This window comes from Ostrinia nubilalis, chromosome Z, assembly GCF_963855985.1.
Source record: "Ostrinia nubilalis chromosome Z, ilOstNubi1.1, whole genome shotgun sequence".
NCBI lineage: Eukaryota > Metazoa > Arthropoda > Insecta > Lepidoptera > Crambidae > Ostrinia > Ostrinia nubilalis.
The window spans coordinates 13,222,512-13,240,903 of NC_087119.1; the positions used below are offsets into that span (position 1 = coordinate 13,222,512).

The 18,392-nt window shown below is 35.0% G+C and overlaps 1 protein-coding gene across 1 annotated transcript in view; it reads right to left on the minus strand.

The window, feature by feature from the left end:
* LOC135086679 (ras-specific guanine nucleotide-releasing factor RalGPS2) overlaps positions 1–17,003 on the minus strand; it is a 37,296-nt gene extending 20,293 nt beyond the window's left edge. The window contains exons 1-8 of the mRNA XM_063981453.1: positions 16,894–17,003; positions 16,439–16,532; positions 15,525–15,658; positions 14,924–15,200; positions 13,868–14,031; positions 13,644–13,786; positions 12,068–12,278; positions 11,160–11,369 (exon numbers count right to left, since the gene is read on the minus strand). Coding sequence (XP_063837523.1) covers positions 11,160–11,369; positions 12,068–12,278; positions 13,644–13,786; positions 13,868–14,031; positions 14,924–15,200; positions 15,525–15,658; positions 16,439–16,507 — 1,208 coding nt within the window. The 5' untranslated portion in view covers positions 16,508–16,532; positions 16,894–17,003. The remainder of the gene's footprint in view (positions 1–11,159; positions 11,370–12,067; positions 12,279–13,643; positions 13,787–13,867; positions 14,032–14,923; positions 15,201–15,524; positions 15,659–16,438; positions 16,533–16,893) is intronic.
* Between the last annotated feature and the right edge of the window lie 1,389 nt (positions 17,004–18,392).

Consider the following 18,392-nt stretch of genomic DNA (forward strand, 5'->3'; position numbering starts at 1 on the left):
AAATCAGCCAAAACAAAATAAAATAAAAATAATTAAAAAGAGAAGTAATCAGACCTATGGTAAAGCGTATCTACGAATTTTAATGTTGTTTATAACATAAACTACTTCCACCCACTCAGTTTGTCTAGATTTTTAACGTATAACTTAGTACTTTATGTATGAGAATAGACATACCTACTCACATGAAGTTAAACGCTGTTAATGTCGACGGCGTCCCAGCATTCGGTATTTATAAAAAGAAAGAATCGAATAACGTTCTGCGGTGGTATATTTGTGGTATTATATTGCACAATTAAAAGTGGATCCAGCAATGGGTCAACGGGGTCCGGTACAGGTGGAAGAATTGGTGAAAAGGGAGTCCTTTTATAGTTCTTTAGTAGTAATTTAAACAATGATGGTGGAGTCTGGCTCGCCAGTCTTGTTTTCACATACATAAATCTAGTCTAAGCCGCATGACTGATCTGGTTACCTCAGAAATGTTATCGTCATTTAGACACAGAAATAAGTGTTGTTGTCACTGGCTCTCACCGTGACTTCACGGGTGGAGCGCATGAAGCGCTTCATTGAAGGCCTACTAATGGATTGTCACCATTTCATATAGCATTCATTGCTCTTATTGTGCTGCAAATAAAACAATGAAAATCGATCGGATGGAACAGATGGTAATTTGTAATCGTTTTGAATATTCAAGGTAAGCAATCGAATCTAAGATCTTTCTACAAGAGCGCGGTCCCAGCAGGGTAGAACTTGCGTTTTAGCCAGAGGACGTTGTCTGCTAGATGGATACTTCCCCTGAGGATATCCATAGTGACAGATTCTGTTCATCAATTGAGTTTGGGCCGGGCTTGTTGGTGGCGGTTCCGCCAGGGTTCCTTTGATGTTTATTTACTAATATTATTCGTTTTTTTTTTGGGCATTTAATAGAAAACGATTTGTTTTTGGAGGCATTTTACGATAGCCGCAGTATATTTAACTACTCAAAACATAGTTTACAAAAGACATCTGGTGCCATAGGGCAATACAAACATAGGGCAATTTTAATCTGACAAAAATCATACTTAACACATTTTTAGCAATGAAATGTGCGTATATTGACCACCTTTATCGTTGTTTAATTAATTCATTGAATTAATGACCGTGTAATTTAGTATGGGGTCACCGGCATTGTGTTGAGAATATTTGATGGAACAACGCTAGCCGTAGAACACTTATAAGGACGAGTTGACCGATGTCTAAGTGGCTCGTAGTTGGATTAGTCACCCGACAGCCTGGTGTGTATGGCATGTACCACCTTAGGCAATTTGAGCAAGTCGTAAAATTGTATGTGTGTGAAAAAAAGAGTGTTTTCATTAAATTGGATAAAGCGGTATAATGTTTACTGTAAATGTTAAATGTAAATTAAATTAGTTTAATTAATTATTCAATGTTCTTTAAATGTAATTCAATGGGAATACTATGAAAAAAAAAAAAAAAGGAAAAGTATTAGTGGAGTGAAAATAAATGCAACAGTTTTAGTTGTCAGCGCTCTAAAATCTGATGAGTACCTATAGAATAAAATGTTTACTTATCTTGCATATAATTTGTTTAATGTTGAATTGGGAATAAAAAGTGAAAATGAAAAATGAAATGTTTTATTTCATAAATGAAAATGGTTTACAACATATTTAATTTTATTTATTAAACAATGCTTCAACAGCACTTAATTGTATATAGGCAGGAAGATACTACTTGATATTTTGGTACTTGTACATTCCTTTTAACCTTCAACTGGTGACGTGAATATGGGTCACAGTATTGGTGAGGTGACGTCATTTTGACGTAATACTAAAAATCCGAAATTCAGGAGACTTACAGCATAAGCAATGTAATGAATTACATTATTTCTAAGAATATGAGTTCGTTTTCGAAAATAAAACACACTGGTCGCAATAAATATTGAAAATTTTAATTAAATAACGCTTAGAAACATGGCAGTAATTTTTGGTCTGTTTTTGTAGGCATGAGATCAATCATAATAGAATTTTTAAAAAAACAAAGGAATTTAACAAAAATTACTTTCTTCTTAAAAAACAATAAGTAAAAAATAAGAATCAATCATTTTCAGTATTTTGTCCCATAGAAAAAATTTATAAGATTAATTATGGAAACAAACAACACAATCTTTTTCTAGGCAATCAAAACATGCGGGTTTCTTGCACTTTTTGCAGAGGTATGATGTTCTTTTCATCTTCTTAGCTGGACATATAGTGCTGGATCTTGATTTCCTATGTCGCATAGTTCACTCGCAGTATTGTGATCCGACTCTAAGCAGTGAGTGTCGTGTAAAAATCGATCTTCCGTATCACTGATGTCACTCACATTTTCTTCTAATAATCCCGATACAACACGTTTGAAATCCTCGTCATTTGGATTCATTTTCAACCACAAAATGAAACAAATTATGAAATAAATCACTGACACTAATGGTGACGTGACGTCAAATTGACGTTTGGTACCCTCTATCTCACTAATTAAGCGCGTGCAACATCCGATTTTAGTCACGGCAGACGCCAAACTAAGAAAAAATCAGCTACTGAAGGGTGCGGGGGCGGGGAATAAGCCGTTTGAATAATATGTAACGTTTTCTCCTGTGCGACGTCAATTTGACGTCACGTCACCAATTGAAGGTTAAGTTTGAAATATTTAAGAAAAGATAATGTTTTACACATAATAATATTTTCTTAAATAAGCTTGAATTGAATCCCGAAATCAGGCATAATTTTGAGATTCATCGATAAAGTTTCAAATACCCTTGAATAAATAAAATAAAAGTTATTTATTTCAAGCATGGGCCATAAAAGTATTAGTAACAAAGTTCTTAGAATCTACGTTAGTAAATTACAATACAACTACAAGATTACACACAAGTAAAATATGATAGTTTTAAATCTTTGAAGTCCCTCACGGTTTCTGGTTTAAGAAGAACGTTATTTTCGTTAAGAATTACAATTCATTTACTGATAAATATGCTAATTATCAATTAAATGATTTATACTAGAAATAAACTGATAAAACATTAGCTATAAACATTGCTTAAGCGCTAGAATAATGAGCGTAAAGAGCACCTGCGGATTTACATTAAACGATTCAATAATTTATATCCTCTTATCATCATCATCAACAGACCTTTGAGGTCCGCTGCTGGTATAGACTGGCAAGTGGAAGAGGCCACTTTGGTGCAAGGTTTTGTCATAAGTCTTCGCGCTTGGCAGGCGATTTGGAGAACGTAGTTTGTGTTTGGGATTCCTAATAACAAGCGTGTATTGAGTATGCAACATGACCGTGATAGGAAGATGCCTGAGGGCCCAGTATCTTTGTAATTGTAAGTGAAGAATAGTTGGATTGGATGTTCTCAATTCGTTGGGTTGGAGACTGTACCAGGATGCCGTAGCGTAGCTCGGTGGAAATAAGTGTTTGCCTGTGGTATCTGCGAATAGTGTGGTGCAATAGTACGGTACTCCTGGGTGGTTTAGTCGGATCTTGCTGAGTAGTAAGGTCTTAAGAGGGGAGACTGTACTAGAATATTGTGGCTGTATTCTGGTAGAGGGTGGTGTTTGCCCTGAGTAGCCAGTTGGAATTCGGTAGTGCGATATTTATTTATTTATTTAAACTTCAGCATACAAACTAACAATGCACTGTGGCGGACTTAATGCCGGATGGCATTCTCTGCCAGTCAACCACGGGTCATGTAGAAAGAGTAAGGCGGTACAGCGGAGGCTAGGAAAGAGTTGGACATGAAGCCGGTGCTATGATGAGGGGTGGCAAGGCTGAAGAGTCTGACTAGAGCGAAGATTTCTATTGTGAGTGGAGTGGAGGTACTGAAATTTATCTTTTAAATAAGATGGAGAGTCAGGATTGGAGAGAATCGAATGAAGCATACAAAGTGAACGAAGATATCTACGCTGTCTGATGGGAAGCCAACCAAGCTGCGAGCGAAAAGGGGAGATGTTCTGAGGTGAGATACTTCTGGGTGGTGCAGTCGGATCTTGCTGTGTTTAGCAAAGATCATAAAGCCATTGACTGTTTGACTGGTTGACTTAGGTTCCCGAGGCTGTAGCCGTATTCACGTAACAAAACTTCAACGGCATGCAAGCGATTTGATCGCTGGTGTCACTTTTCGTATTCACGTGTTAATCGCCCGATTTTGTTTTGATTTCGTTTTTATGCGTATTCAATCGTAGTCTCGGCAGTATTCACCTATTACCTATTTTGAAATTTGGTTCAAGTGATTAAACGTCAAATGACAAACCGCTGAGTTGGGATCCTATCGATTTAGAACTGTTTTCATAAGGACGTCGGACGATGTGTCAAAATACGTGAATTAGGCCACTGTTGTTTAATTGATGTTTTAGAGAAAATTTTGGTAATTTTGCTCAATGATTTGTGGATCTCAGTGATCCTCAATGTTACAATTAATTGGAATTGTTATTAGTAGTTGATTGGAATCGTAAAAGCTAAGTAGCTTAAAATAGGCTATGGTTACAAGTTAGTAACATAAGATATTTAGTTAGATGGGTTTTATTTGAAAGAGTAACTAGTAGTAGGTACTAAAAGTTTAGTTTTCTTGCTCTGAAAGCATACATATTTTATATTTCATGAAGAAAGATTGGCCGAGCGGATACTGGCTGTTCTTCTTAGTTTTTCAAAGGAACATACGAGGACGCATGTCGCGCAGGATGGCCGTGTTGCAGACAGTCGTGAGCGCGTGCACTAAACTGGAATACGGGCGCGGCACCTGGAGGCGAATCGGCACATCACCGTTGGACGCGTTTCCGCAGAGCCATAATGATCATAGCAAGATGGATCGAACTGACTTTCACTCCTGACGCCGACAAGAGAAGAGATCATTGCTTGATGCTCATTAAATTGGATATATACTGATATCCGTTAAATTGGATGTACCCGTGATATCCATTAAATTGGATGTACCCTGACTTCCATTAAATTGGATGTACCCTGATATCCATTCAATTGGATGTACCCGTGATATCCCTTAAATTGGATGTACCCTGATATCCATTCAATTGGATGTACACTGATATCCATTAAATTGGATGTACCCTGATATCCATTCAATTGGATGTACCTGTGATATCCATTAAATTGGATGTATTTTTTTTTCAGGCAACTGATAGCCATTAAATTGGATGTACACTAATATCCATTAAATTGGATGTACCCGTGATATCCATTAAATTGGATGTACCCTGATATCCATTCAATTGGATGTACCCGTGATATCCATTAAATTGGATGTATTTTTTTCAGACAACTGATATCCATTAAATTGGATGTACCCTGATATCCATTAAATTGGATGTACACTGATATCCATTAAATTGGATGTATTTTTTTTTTCAGACAACTGATATCCATTAAATTGGATGTACCCTGATATCCATTAAATTGGATGTACAATGATGTCCATTAAATTGGATGTACCTATGATATCCACTAAATTGGATGTATTTTTTTTTCAGGCAACTGATATCCTTTAAATGGGATGTAACCCGGATCTGTTAGGTAGCCTTGTTGTTTACTAAATTCAAATTAACTTATTTGCATTAATTGAACGTAACTGAAATTGGATGTTTATTAAAGTAATGTATAATAGATATTAAAAGAAAAAAAAAAGAGAGTGAGACGTATGAGTACAATAATTCAGTCGGTGTTATCGCAGTATAGCGATCTTTTCCATACTTCTATTACAATAATTAACCTTACATTTACTTGACAAAAAACTTTCATTAAAATTTATTAACAAGGAAGGGATGTAGTGTTTGTATCTACGTACTAGATAGATACAATACGCTGTCTCACGTACACAAGTGATAGGCAGTCACGTGACGTCGTTACGAGTGGGACGAGTCAGTCGTACGGCAAACGCCGGCGAGTACGGACGTGCCGCAGTGAGACGCTTGGTGTGACGGTGAGCCAGTGTGCACATTTAGGTACACTACAATGTCCAACAATTTTCAGACATATTGCTATGATACCGATCGGTAAAATTTGTTAACATTTTCAAAACGGTCTCAAAATTTAATGCGTTCATATTTCCGTCTGAAAATTGTTTTGTTCGCATCAAATAACCAAAGGACAATGTTCGTTCTCCATACATTGTTCGCCTAAAGAACCAACAATTTTGACATATTACTACCCGAAAGCGAAATAATACGATTCTGTGTGTAAGAACAATGATTCCTGATGGACACTTGCCATAAAATTAATGATTAAGAATATTAAATCACAGCGATTTTATAATATGTCGTTTATGACAACATGGCGTCTAATGTATTGTGTGAATGTATGAACACCGATTCGCGAAAAATGTTTTGTATTGTCGTCACGCCGAGTCGCAGCCAAATAGTATAAAATAATAGAACAAGTTTTAGAAATACAACTCGGCATTCCACTTTTACAATATGCCCACATATTGCACGTAAATAAACAACATGAATCGTAGGTTGTTTCCACCCTTGTCATCTGACACATGAAATAAACTCCTATTGTATTATAGATATCGAAGCCGAATCGTATATAATAATAGAATGGGTTTTGGAGATCACTCGGGGTTCCACTTTTATAAAATACCTACATATTACATAAAAATACCACGAATCATGAGTTTTCTTTTCACCATTTACATCTGACACGAAATAACAAACTCCTATCTCCATGACTACCATCGTAGTCTATGCCAAAGACTACAATATTTTAAGCAAGAAGTTTCAAACCTTAGCGGCTACGGTAACCCCTGGGCCACATACATCATGATAACATTCGGTCGACACCGGAACGAAGTCTTGCGATTATGCAAAAAAGCATCGTATTCTAGTGCGGCTATATCACGTTCAACCGGGGTTTTAATTCGACTAAAGTCCTGACTAAAGACGAAGAAAATACGCCGCATTGTATGAGCACTTCGTGTTCGTTAAAGCGGCTTCAGATCTAGAGCCCACATAGTTTTCTTTCCAATAATATCCGCAAGTAGCGCTGCATGATCTTTACAACAAAAACGGCAATAGTTATTAAGGTGCCCAAATTATATGATTACTTTGGCACGGTATTATACACGTTCGAAGATTTGTCATTTTCATTCATTTCTTCATCATCATCATCATTTCAGCCACAGGACGTCCACTACTGAACATAGGCCTCCCCCAATGACTTCCACATCGCACGGTTGGTAGCGGCCTGCATCCAGCGCCTTCCCGCTACCTTTATCAGGTCGTCGGTCCACCTTGTGGTGGGTTGACATTGCAGAATATGACTTTTGATAGGTTCATCATAGAATTCGGCGGGGATATCCTCACGGAGGAAGTTCGTAAAAAGGCGGAACAAGATCTTATAATAATGCAAGGCCGAAGCTGTTACGCGCGTGCTCCTACGTGTAATCCGGCGAGTATGCAATAAATAGTAATGTCTGGTAAATAGTGGTAATACGTATCGTTCGTTCGTTCGTTTCAGCCGAAAAGACGTCCACTGCTGGACAAAGGCCTCCCCCAAGGATTTCCACGAAGACCGATCCTGCACCGCTCGCATACAGGCACCTCCCGCGACCTTCACCAGATCGTCGGTCCACCTAGTGGGAGGCCTGCCCACGCTACGTCTTTCGGCTCGTGGTCGCCACTCAAGAACTTTCCTGCCCCAGCGGCCATCAGCTCTACGAGCTATGTGCCCCGCCCCGTCTATGTCTGTATGCGCTACGATTACAGGGTATCATTTTGCATAGTCGCAAGACTTCACTCCGCTGCTGTCAAATCAATGTCGCATAATGTTATCGCAATGTGTGTGGCCCTTGGCCAAATCACAGAAGCCTATGCGAAGAAAGAGCACTTGAATGACAATAAAAATCAGGGTTACCATTTTATAAGATTTCCTCACTATTGAGGGTAACAAAGTAACATTAATAATCTAGCCATTAATTACATTTATTACCTATACTAGAAAGTAAAGCAACATGCGGTTTTATTTTAATTTGTAAAATATTAAACCCCTCATATTTGTAACAGTTTGTTCCAAGTTTAGTTTTACTGTTTTGTTAACAGTATTGCTGTTTCAGCTGTCACTGTGAAGCTTTGGGAAAATAAATAAATAGAAAAAATATTAACATAAATATTTATTTAAGTTTTTATGTTCATTATCATAATATGCCAATTTAAGTTACACTGTGTGACAGTCTTTGACACTAAACAAACTCTTCAGCTTAATAATACCTACCTACAGGGCGTTTTTATAGTTACTCTTGCTGATGAAACAAGAAGGGTTGATTCTACTACTGAAATACAACTACTTTTCTTACAGGACCAATATCAAATTCTCAAAAAAATTCACATCCTCGTGATGGTGATAATTTCTATGGAGAGGTTTTTTTTATATTCGGTCTCTTGGGATAAGTTATTCCATTTGAGCAGTAGAATTAATCCTTTTTATTCGATCACATATAAAAACAACACAAGTGTTTAGGAAAACTTCTTCTTTGGTATGGTATCACTACGGAGTTATAATGTCGGCAACTCTGTATCACTGACTTGTAACTTTCAAACAGCATGAATAATAAGGGCACCACATTGGTTTTCTTTCTGAAAAAAGGCTTTCAGTTTTAGTACTAACCCTTTAGCACTATTTCATTGAAATAAAAATATAAACGCACAGAAGACTGAAATTGAGTCAACTGACGTGACATTTATAATTTGTTGACATTATGACAGTTTGACAAGACTAGGGATTGAAAAAGTTTTAATTGAAAAAGTAAAATGACAATTTATTAAAACGATTCACATGGATATAATCGATTAAAAATATTTATAAAATGTTCTGATACTTGCCTGTAGCGATTATCCAATCCTGGTTTCTACTGAAAAACTACCTCGTGGCAAGATTTTAATAAAATAATAAAATCTTTATCTTCTCTTTCACAATCTATAAAAGTTCATTTGGTCTATTATTATACATGTGCTATGAATGAGGGTTTTCGCGATTGAAAAATCCGCGAGATGGCAATACGTAGACGCGAGGTCCAAATGCTGCATGATTGGTGGATATCTGTCAATGTCATGTCAAAAATAACCAATCATGCAGCATTTGGACCTCACGTCTACGTATTGCCATCTGGCGGATTTTTCAATCGCGAAAACCCTCATTGGCATAGATTATGAGAGACTGGCAACTATACTAGGTTGATATCAGGTGATCCGTCTGCTCATTTGCCTCCTGTCACAAAAAAAAAATATATATGTTTCTCACACTTCAACTGGCATTGGATTCAACATCGGATTCTGACACTTTTACAGTTATGATACCATGAATATCAGTTTATGGTCCTAATTATTTTTATTTTATTTACGACCTTCGACCAGTTGGACACTTTAGATATCTTCTTGTAATAGTGTCAAACTGTCAATATCTTTTTAGCTTTTAACGCAAATCTAGTCTTCAAAGCAGTTTAATCGATTTATTTTATTTTCAAAATCGATATTTTATTGTCTATGATGGCCGCAGGAACATCACTATACATGGACTCCCAGCAATAAAGTACGGTAATGCCTCGTACAGATTTTATCGGCAAAAATTATGGAACTTGATAGGTTTTAGACCATGCCACGCACCAAAACGTCCGGAAGTTGTAATAGTATTATAGAATAAACGTTAAAAGACTTATTTATTTAATTTTTCAATGCTTAAGTGTCCATTAGAATGAAAGGGTGCTTAATGTATTAAAAAAAATAGAAAATAATTATGATGGGTTAATGTTTTTGGGCGGTTTTTTAGGCGGTTTCTGACAATGTCCTTTACTATTAAAAAAGATTTTCAGACGTATTGCTATGAGACATTTTTTTTGTCTCATTTTTAATTTTTTTTAAGTGATTTTACGGGTTTGCGCTACACCACTAACTTCTGAAAAATATGTTTCCGGTATCTCAGAACTATCATTCAACTACAGTCTGCAAATCAGACATATTGCTATGATGCAGTTCGGTAAAATTCTTTGACAATTTTGAAAATTCGGTCAGATCAAACGCTACGCGGAAAATGTCTGATATATTGGTATTTTCGAGTTCAGGATAATCGTATCTATCGATTTGACGCGGTTTTGGCCGTATTGCTATGAGACAAAAATTTTGGTCGTGGGCTCTCGTACTATAATATCATTTCCTCATATTCGAGAAGTTACTTTTTCAAACGAAGTAACGTACTAAAGTAAATTCTAAAATATTTTCTGTTTCTGTCTGTAATGGAGCTTCGCTTTGCGCCATCGCCTCACACAACCAACGCAATATACAAGTAGCGCAAATAAAAAGTAACATTCCTAAAATCTTTAATAATGTGGACTAACAATAAAGAAGACATATTGAAAATTTCATAAATAATAAGGAAATGCAGTGCATGTTATTATTACAAAAACTGTTTTGTTTTTAATCAACATGCAGCATTCGTTAAGGTGTGATCGAATATTTAATGTGAAATCCAAAATGCCTTCTTCTTCACAATTCAATAAAATTCACGAGCATAAAACATGCTATTGCCTACATATGCCATATCTATGTTATTAATATAATAAATACTTATATTAATTTATGATCTACCACAATACAAGCCATCTTGTTCATCAACCATAATAAAGAACTCACCCCACACCAAAATTGACCTTGTGAAAATTTCTTGGCAAGCTCGCACTACGAAACCTAGTACCGATCGCAAGAGAAAAACATACCGTTTATAATTTGAAACGTCAAACATAAATTAAAACATGATTATGTCTCTGGTAGCAAGAACCATTTTAATCGGTCGAATTTTAATAAGATTTTTTAATTGTGTGTTTGTGTCCAAGTGTACACAATGTAGACAAGAATAGACAAAAGATTAGTAGACAGATCAGGGAGATTAGTAAACAAAACGCCAACCAGATATAATAAACTTAGTTAAAATGTCTATTGAATTTAAATTAACAGATTTTAAACAGTTTGAAAGTAAAAATTATATCTGTTTAGGTTCTTCATAAATTCAGTAAATGTGTAAAACAAACTCAAGTGACAGTGAATTTATTTGAAGTACGATAGGATAGAGCTCTACTAATGTAGTAGCGATGGCATGGGTGTTGTTATACAAAGCTTACTTACTTGGAACCTAGAGAGCGACACTTTCTGTGTGTTGGGATAAACTTAGATTGGTTGTATGTGCCTTGCAGTCTTAGGGAGCCGGAGCCGAGTCGGTGCGAGGGCGACAAAGTATAAGGTGTTGTTAGACCCTGAGGCACCGTCTCTTTGACAGATTCTTTCGAACCAGCGCAGCTGCCGATCGGCGAGGGCGGCTCCAACTTGAGCGATAACCTGAAACAGTAACAATGGTGAGACAACAATAATAAAGAGTGAGCGCGCCACAGCATGAGATATTTTTTGTTCGAATATTATAGCTACAAACTAGATCCTACCGCAGGATGGTCTCATTATCATACTAGATCTGGTTTTAAATGCAATTATCCATCATATATTTTCGATACAGTTAAATTACATAACTAGCATTCGCTGTATGCACGCTCTATTATGCGCTTTTTTCAACGATAAAATTAAAGAATCTTCAATCTTTTACAATTTATTTTGACGAACTTTCTTCTCATCTAAATTTTCAACTGCACAAATCCTTATCGCGGTGCGGCTTTGACAGCTAGTTCAAACAAGGCTGCAACGCAAACGGAATGCAACTGTAAAGGTAAAAGCTGACAGAAAGCTTTATCTCAAACGCAAGTCAAACGCTTCACGAACATTTGCTGTGTTTTAGTAAAAAAATAAGGTGTTCGGACTTTTAATGGAAAGTGCTTAAATTCGTTGTTTCGTCTTTGATTGCGTATGAACTTTACCGCGATACCGAATTGCACTTCAACTGGAGCGTGACTGGAGTGTGGTTTAGAGATGTAACGCGAATGAATTAGAGATATTATAAATTAGCGCAATCAGGGCCCTGGAGTCCATCTTAATCGTTTATTCCATCTAGCGCGGACTAGTTTACCTTTACAACCAAAACATCTTACTTGTATTGATCATCTTCAAGGAACTTCTGTAGTTCTTCTATATACCGGACACTGTTTAGGTAAGTGGCTACATGTGGGAGAGGCAGTATTTCGTATTCTGAGGTCTGGTAGCGTTCCAGCGCCTTTAAAACTACCGCCATCTTGGCGATGCGGTGCGGCGACCCGGCCGGGTGCGCAATATCGATATACACCAAGTCCGTTAGGAATATACCTGCAAATAATTCACTCGTTTATTTCACATCGAACATTATTACATAGCTGTTTATGGTGAATATATGTCTCGGTAGACTAGTAATCAGTATTTAAAAGGGAGTTTGTATATCTCAGCCAATTAAATGAAACGAGGCTCAAAACTCAGATCAAACTCGTGTGATAATTTTAATGTTGCCCCCTCCATCCCCCTCGAATTCAATTTACTAATTATAGTTCCTAAATAAGGAATTGCTGATAATAGATTTTTAATAAGAACTAACTAAAATTTTAATTCCTGTTGGAACATCAATAATATTGTTGCTGAAGTAAAGTAAGCTCGTGTATCAATATCTATTCCTACTGTAAATATAAAATATGATGAGCTCATACTCATACTTATTGTTTTATAAAAAATTAAATTAATTAAAAAAATATATATTTAACCAATCACAGGCGACAGTCTGTGATGATTCAAATAAACGAGTTTCAGTTATACTTGTAATATTTGGCTATCCATAGACAGACAAGCGCGATGCGTCCTAGCAATGATGATAGGACATTACGTCATGAGCCTTGAATGGTGGCCATGCAGCATGCTACTGGGTTGATACTGCACTAAATGCATACTACAATTGATCCAAATGCAGTATGCAGATAGAATTAACACCGGACCATCCCGAGCGGTTTAAATAAATAAAAATACAGTAAATCAAAAGAATGTGAATCAGGTCTTTTATCAGTTTTGTCCTTATGAAAGTAAGTATGTTTGAAGTACATAAATAAGTTAATGGCGACATCTGCTATCGGAGACCAAGACACACTTTGAGTCGCTGAGCCATCGGAGTAAGGGCTTGTATACAAAGGTGCAAATCTGTGCGATATGAATTCGAATTCGCAACGCAAAACACTGGGACACAAATTCCGAGTGGGAGTTTGTGGATTTTTTACGAGTTCTGTGTACATGCTCTATCTAAGTATGTTTGAAACAAGTTCAGCCACCCCGCATCGATCATACATGGAATATTTGTATTCAAAGGTATTAAAGTGACATATTCAATAGCAACGCCACCATTATATCCACAGTATAAATAAGCAAACAGAAATTTCGTTGTTATCTCTGTACAAATACACCTTGTGTCCCACCGTCATTAAACTGGGCCTTGTGTTTATGCACATATTTACACACAAATATATTTGCTTATTTATTGTTATGTAATTACACAGACCCAGCTTTCATAACGACCAAGTAATAAACTTTTTTATTACATCTAATGAGTCAGAAATAAACCGATAATGCATGTTGACACACACAGCTTTCTGAAAAAACAAAGAAATCGCAGTAAACATAATATAAACTGTTATTGTTATCAATAACTATACTCACCGAGATAAGGTATACATGGCAATGCTATACTTTTCAAATATTCTCTCAGTGCAGTCCAGTTATCCTTCTCTCCAAACAACTCTGCCAGTTTATCAAACTGCTGCTTATCCTTTTTCGATAAGCATGCCCATGTTTTCGTCAACCTAACATTAGATAAAAAAAACGATAACGAATTTGTAACTTGTAACATTAAATAATATTATATTTAGTTTAGATAATCTTACCTATATATGCTAGCACATTGTAGTGCGGAAATAATAGCAAAAAGTGAATGCAAATTATTGAGATCATGTAACTTCTTTGCTGCTTTTATAAAATGTGCTAACGTTTCAGCTCTCCCTTTTGGCGATTGGCTATTTAATATTTCTTGTACGGTCCAGAAACTAACCTGTAATGAAATAAACACATTACAATTAAATACAAAAACCTAATCAGTTATGGGACTAAACCAACAGTAGTGCCTATAGCCCTAACATGATCTTTTACTATTTATTGAATATTTCAAATTTATTCATCGCAAAATACATGCACATAAATCGAGTTTTTATTTAACATAATGCACTCTGAAAGGTCACTGCAAAGTTATAATAAAATTATGCCTTTTGGCTACTTATAATATTGTTTTCTTCAGCCATGTTTGTTATTTTTTTGTCTTGTTAAATGATAACTAAAGATTTATAAAAAATGGCAAGTAATGTACACAACCAGAACTTACGTAAATCCTAACACTGGTTAATCAATTAAATTGTACTATTAAGCTATTGCTACATAATTATTTAATTATTATATCACATAAAATCTGTCAGAACCTGTGCTAAGCACGATTGGAATGATCTCATTCGTATGAATGACTGTGTAATGTGAATGATTCGTATGAGTGGGTGTATACCCACAATAGTATTAAACAGAGCGACAGTATGTTAAAATGGACTGCTCTTGAAGCAACCAATTCAATACAAAAAAATAACAGGGTCTTATTTGCAATTCAATTGCATGAAGCTGCCGCTGACATTGGGGTTCACTTACAATAATAAGGTGTCTGTCGCAGGAAATTTACCCACTTGAGTCAAATAGTCACAAGATTCTTTCGGAGGTGTGATTGAGTCTACCTATTTATTTTTCCTTTAATATTTGATATTTACACATAATAAACAAACTTGCTTCGCATCAATATTCGAAACAGTGGCTAAAATAATGTGTCTGGCTATCAAAATAGATAATAAATGAAATACATAAGAAAGTTGGCTTGTCTCTTAGGTATAGAATGAAAATATATCTACCCTATTAAATCTCTTCGTAAACGCGACAACATTAGGTGCAACTGTCAATTTGTTGAGCTTATTCCAGCCGCATGTAGTCAATTCCTCTGGTCTGATTGCTTTGAATGATGCCAAGTCCAACAATGTTAGCTGGTTAGCAATGTCTTCCGGTGTCAGTCTTAAGGCTGAACATACAATTTCATCCCATGATTGGTTTATGGAAGATGCTGCAGGCAAACTACTTGTTTTGTATTGGTATAAAGGATCATTTTGCCGATTACTCCCACTCTCTCCGAGACTGTAAACATTTTACAAATATGACACTTAAAATATAATTGATACTAGAAAAATATCATTTATTTTGCTTAATTACTATAATGATTGCTGGTAAAATTTCGCATTGCATGTATGTAGTTTTGAAAAGACAATGGGAAGCAAAACGGGAATTAAGCCAATCATGCTGATGTTTCAGGTTATTAGTCTGATATTTTGGATGTGTGAAACTCAAAACAAGCATTGTATAAAAGTATGATCACATTAGTTCCCATTTCAAATCATAAAATAATTAAATACATTTTATTCCTTTCATTTATATTACGTTTTGTTATAGAGTGAAACTTACCCATAGTTATAGTAGCAAGCACAATCATCTTTGGGATAGTTTTGTTGGTTGTTCATCGGAGCATTAGTCATTTTTTTTACATTTTGCTTACATGATGAGTTATCCTCTAATGGCCAATTTTCTTCATCTTCATGCTGAAAAATACATGAAAATATTCATGAATACAGAATACATATTTCTGAATGACAAAAATATCGGCAATGGCTTGAATTCACAAAAATATGTTCTGGAAATTGATTTCTGTTTGATGTCTCTTATTTTCTGGTTTTATTGATTTGTAAATCAAAATATTTTGGTACCCAATTAATTTGATTCTTTGGTATTTTTAGCTTTAAGGCAAAAAGCTTCTGTTAATTTGTACATTAAAGTTGCAGAAAAAAATGAACTAGGTAGGTACATGCAAATACTTTTTGATGCCAATCTATTCTATTCATAAACAAGGTATGCCTATCACTTTGTAAATTTTTATGTAAGTTATTTTGATTATCGGTTTGTGTGCTTGGGATTTTAATATACATAATAATAATTCCATAGTAAGTGTTATGCACTCATATGTGTAAAATTATTACACAAGTATTTGCATCTACAGTTAAATATTCAACAGAGTTAACATAACATATAGCTTAACGAAACTTAACTGAGACTGTATCAATGTGTAATATAATTAGCATATATGATGACATGGTGTACAGTATACCATTTTATTTTGTGTACATTACATTATTACCACTCAAATTCGAGGTGTATCAATTATTTATATATTTATTACACTTCACACCCTTATGAACACAAAATAAAATCAAATTTATATTGGACCCAACATTTTGTTCAGAAAAACATAGCTAATGCATAATGCACATAACTTTTAATATAACTTAACATGTCATTTTATTTGATGTAAGATGAATACTTACCTCAACAATCCTCAATACAGCCAAACTATCGCTGAGTATATCCCGTGGCATATTCTGTCTGGTCAGCATAGAACAATCTATTTAACAATGTGGCCTAAAATAAGATTTGTTTTAAGTAAATCATTTAATAAAAGCATTATTTTACCATTTATTGGTAACTAAATATAAGCTTTTCAGCAAAAATTGCCGTTTTTTTTTTCATTCACTCTACCTACATCCAATAAGGCTTGAGCTTAGATTGAGTTAATAAAAATTGTAGCATTAATTTAAACAACATTTGAAAAAATATTTATAGATTGAATATGAAGACATACCAATCACACACTCATTTCAAAATCAATTGAAATAAATTAAATTACTTCTAAGAGGAGGATGACCTTCTATTGATTGTTTATTCAAGAAAAACAATTGGTAAAATAGATAATATGAACACTTTATTGTCTTTACAAACTTACCAAATGATGTGAGTGTATGATAACATGGTAATAACAACAGTAAAATTAAAATCACAAGACTTTCTGAATATAGATGAGAGAAGATGAATAAAATCAAAAATGTACTGTGTAGATTGGCAAGTAAATGGCAAACATTAAATTTTTTTCGTTCAGAAATAAATTGAGTCAGATTTTAGATAATCATCGATATATCCTTTTTTAGTATGATGTAAAATCATCTCTAAAAATTTTGTTTTACTTCTGTAAGTATGAATAAATTTAGTTTCTTAAAATAATAGAAGTGTTTCAGTTTTAAAACTTAACTCTAAATTATTAAAATCGATAAAAAACGGCACTATACTGCAACGCCACCATGAAGCTACAGATAAAAATGGAGGCCACACTCCGAATACCTACTTGAAGCACAAACTAAGTATCACTATCTCGCTCTCTGTGGGCAGACTCGCTCTTTCTAAATAAACAAAAAATATAAAATTGCTCAAATTCAATGAAACCAATGTAAAATCTTTATTTCTTGACATAGGTATCATTAAAAATGATAAGTGTAATTACTGGTAAAACGTTTTAGGAAGAAATTACTGTAAAAAATGTTTACAATGATCCAATGTCGGAAATCACGAAATAAACACTTACGCGTGGAATCTTATGTCACTTCCAGGACACCACGTACTACCGCAACCACGCACTACAAAATTTTGCACCAATTCTCGTGATAAAACAATGATTATTTCCTGTAAACAATCTCAAACGAAATTAACTGCTTAATAAACAAAATAGTAAACAACCGCCATGATGGGCCGGATTGGGCCGATGTTGCCACATGGTACCGATTACCCAGGAATTGGGATTGTAATTCCCTGATTCGCCAACACATTAAGCCTAAATGGCCGACAATTTTGTGATTTTTTATTTAACTAGGTAATCTTAGTTTCTGTTGGTATACACAAATAATCAAGTAAATGTTAATCTGTGGTTAATCTCATTCGATGTTCACTTCATTCATTCAGAGTGAAAGAAGCACATGTATCAATATCAGTGTTGCCAGAAGGTTACTTTTGTAACCTTTTTGGTTACTTTTGAACTGCATTGGTTACTTTTAGGTTACAGTAATGAAAAGGTTACTTTTAGGTGATTTTTCAGAAATTGTAGAATTAACTTTTACAGGTTATTCAGTAAAAAATATTAATAGTGACAATTTAAAAATGATGTCATAAACTGCATTTAAACATGAATTTGATTTATTATTTGTTAAAGACAATGAGTTTTAGCGAATGTTATTCGATAATGAAACGCAAATCCATGAAACGGTTTTATACGACCGGTCACTTTTCGGTCTTCATGATTGGAATGGTCAAAATTTCGAATTTAGGTAAACGATTGATGTGATCAATTGTATTCATTTTCCATCCATGAACAACCTTACACAATCGCTCCGCACCCCCCCCCCCCCCCGTATGAAGGTTACTTTTTATTCAAAAAGGTTACATTTTTTTATATTT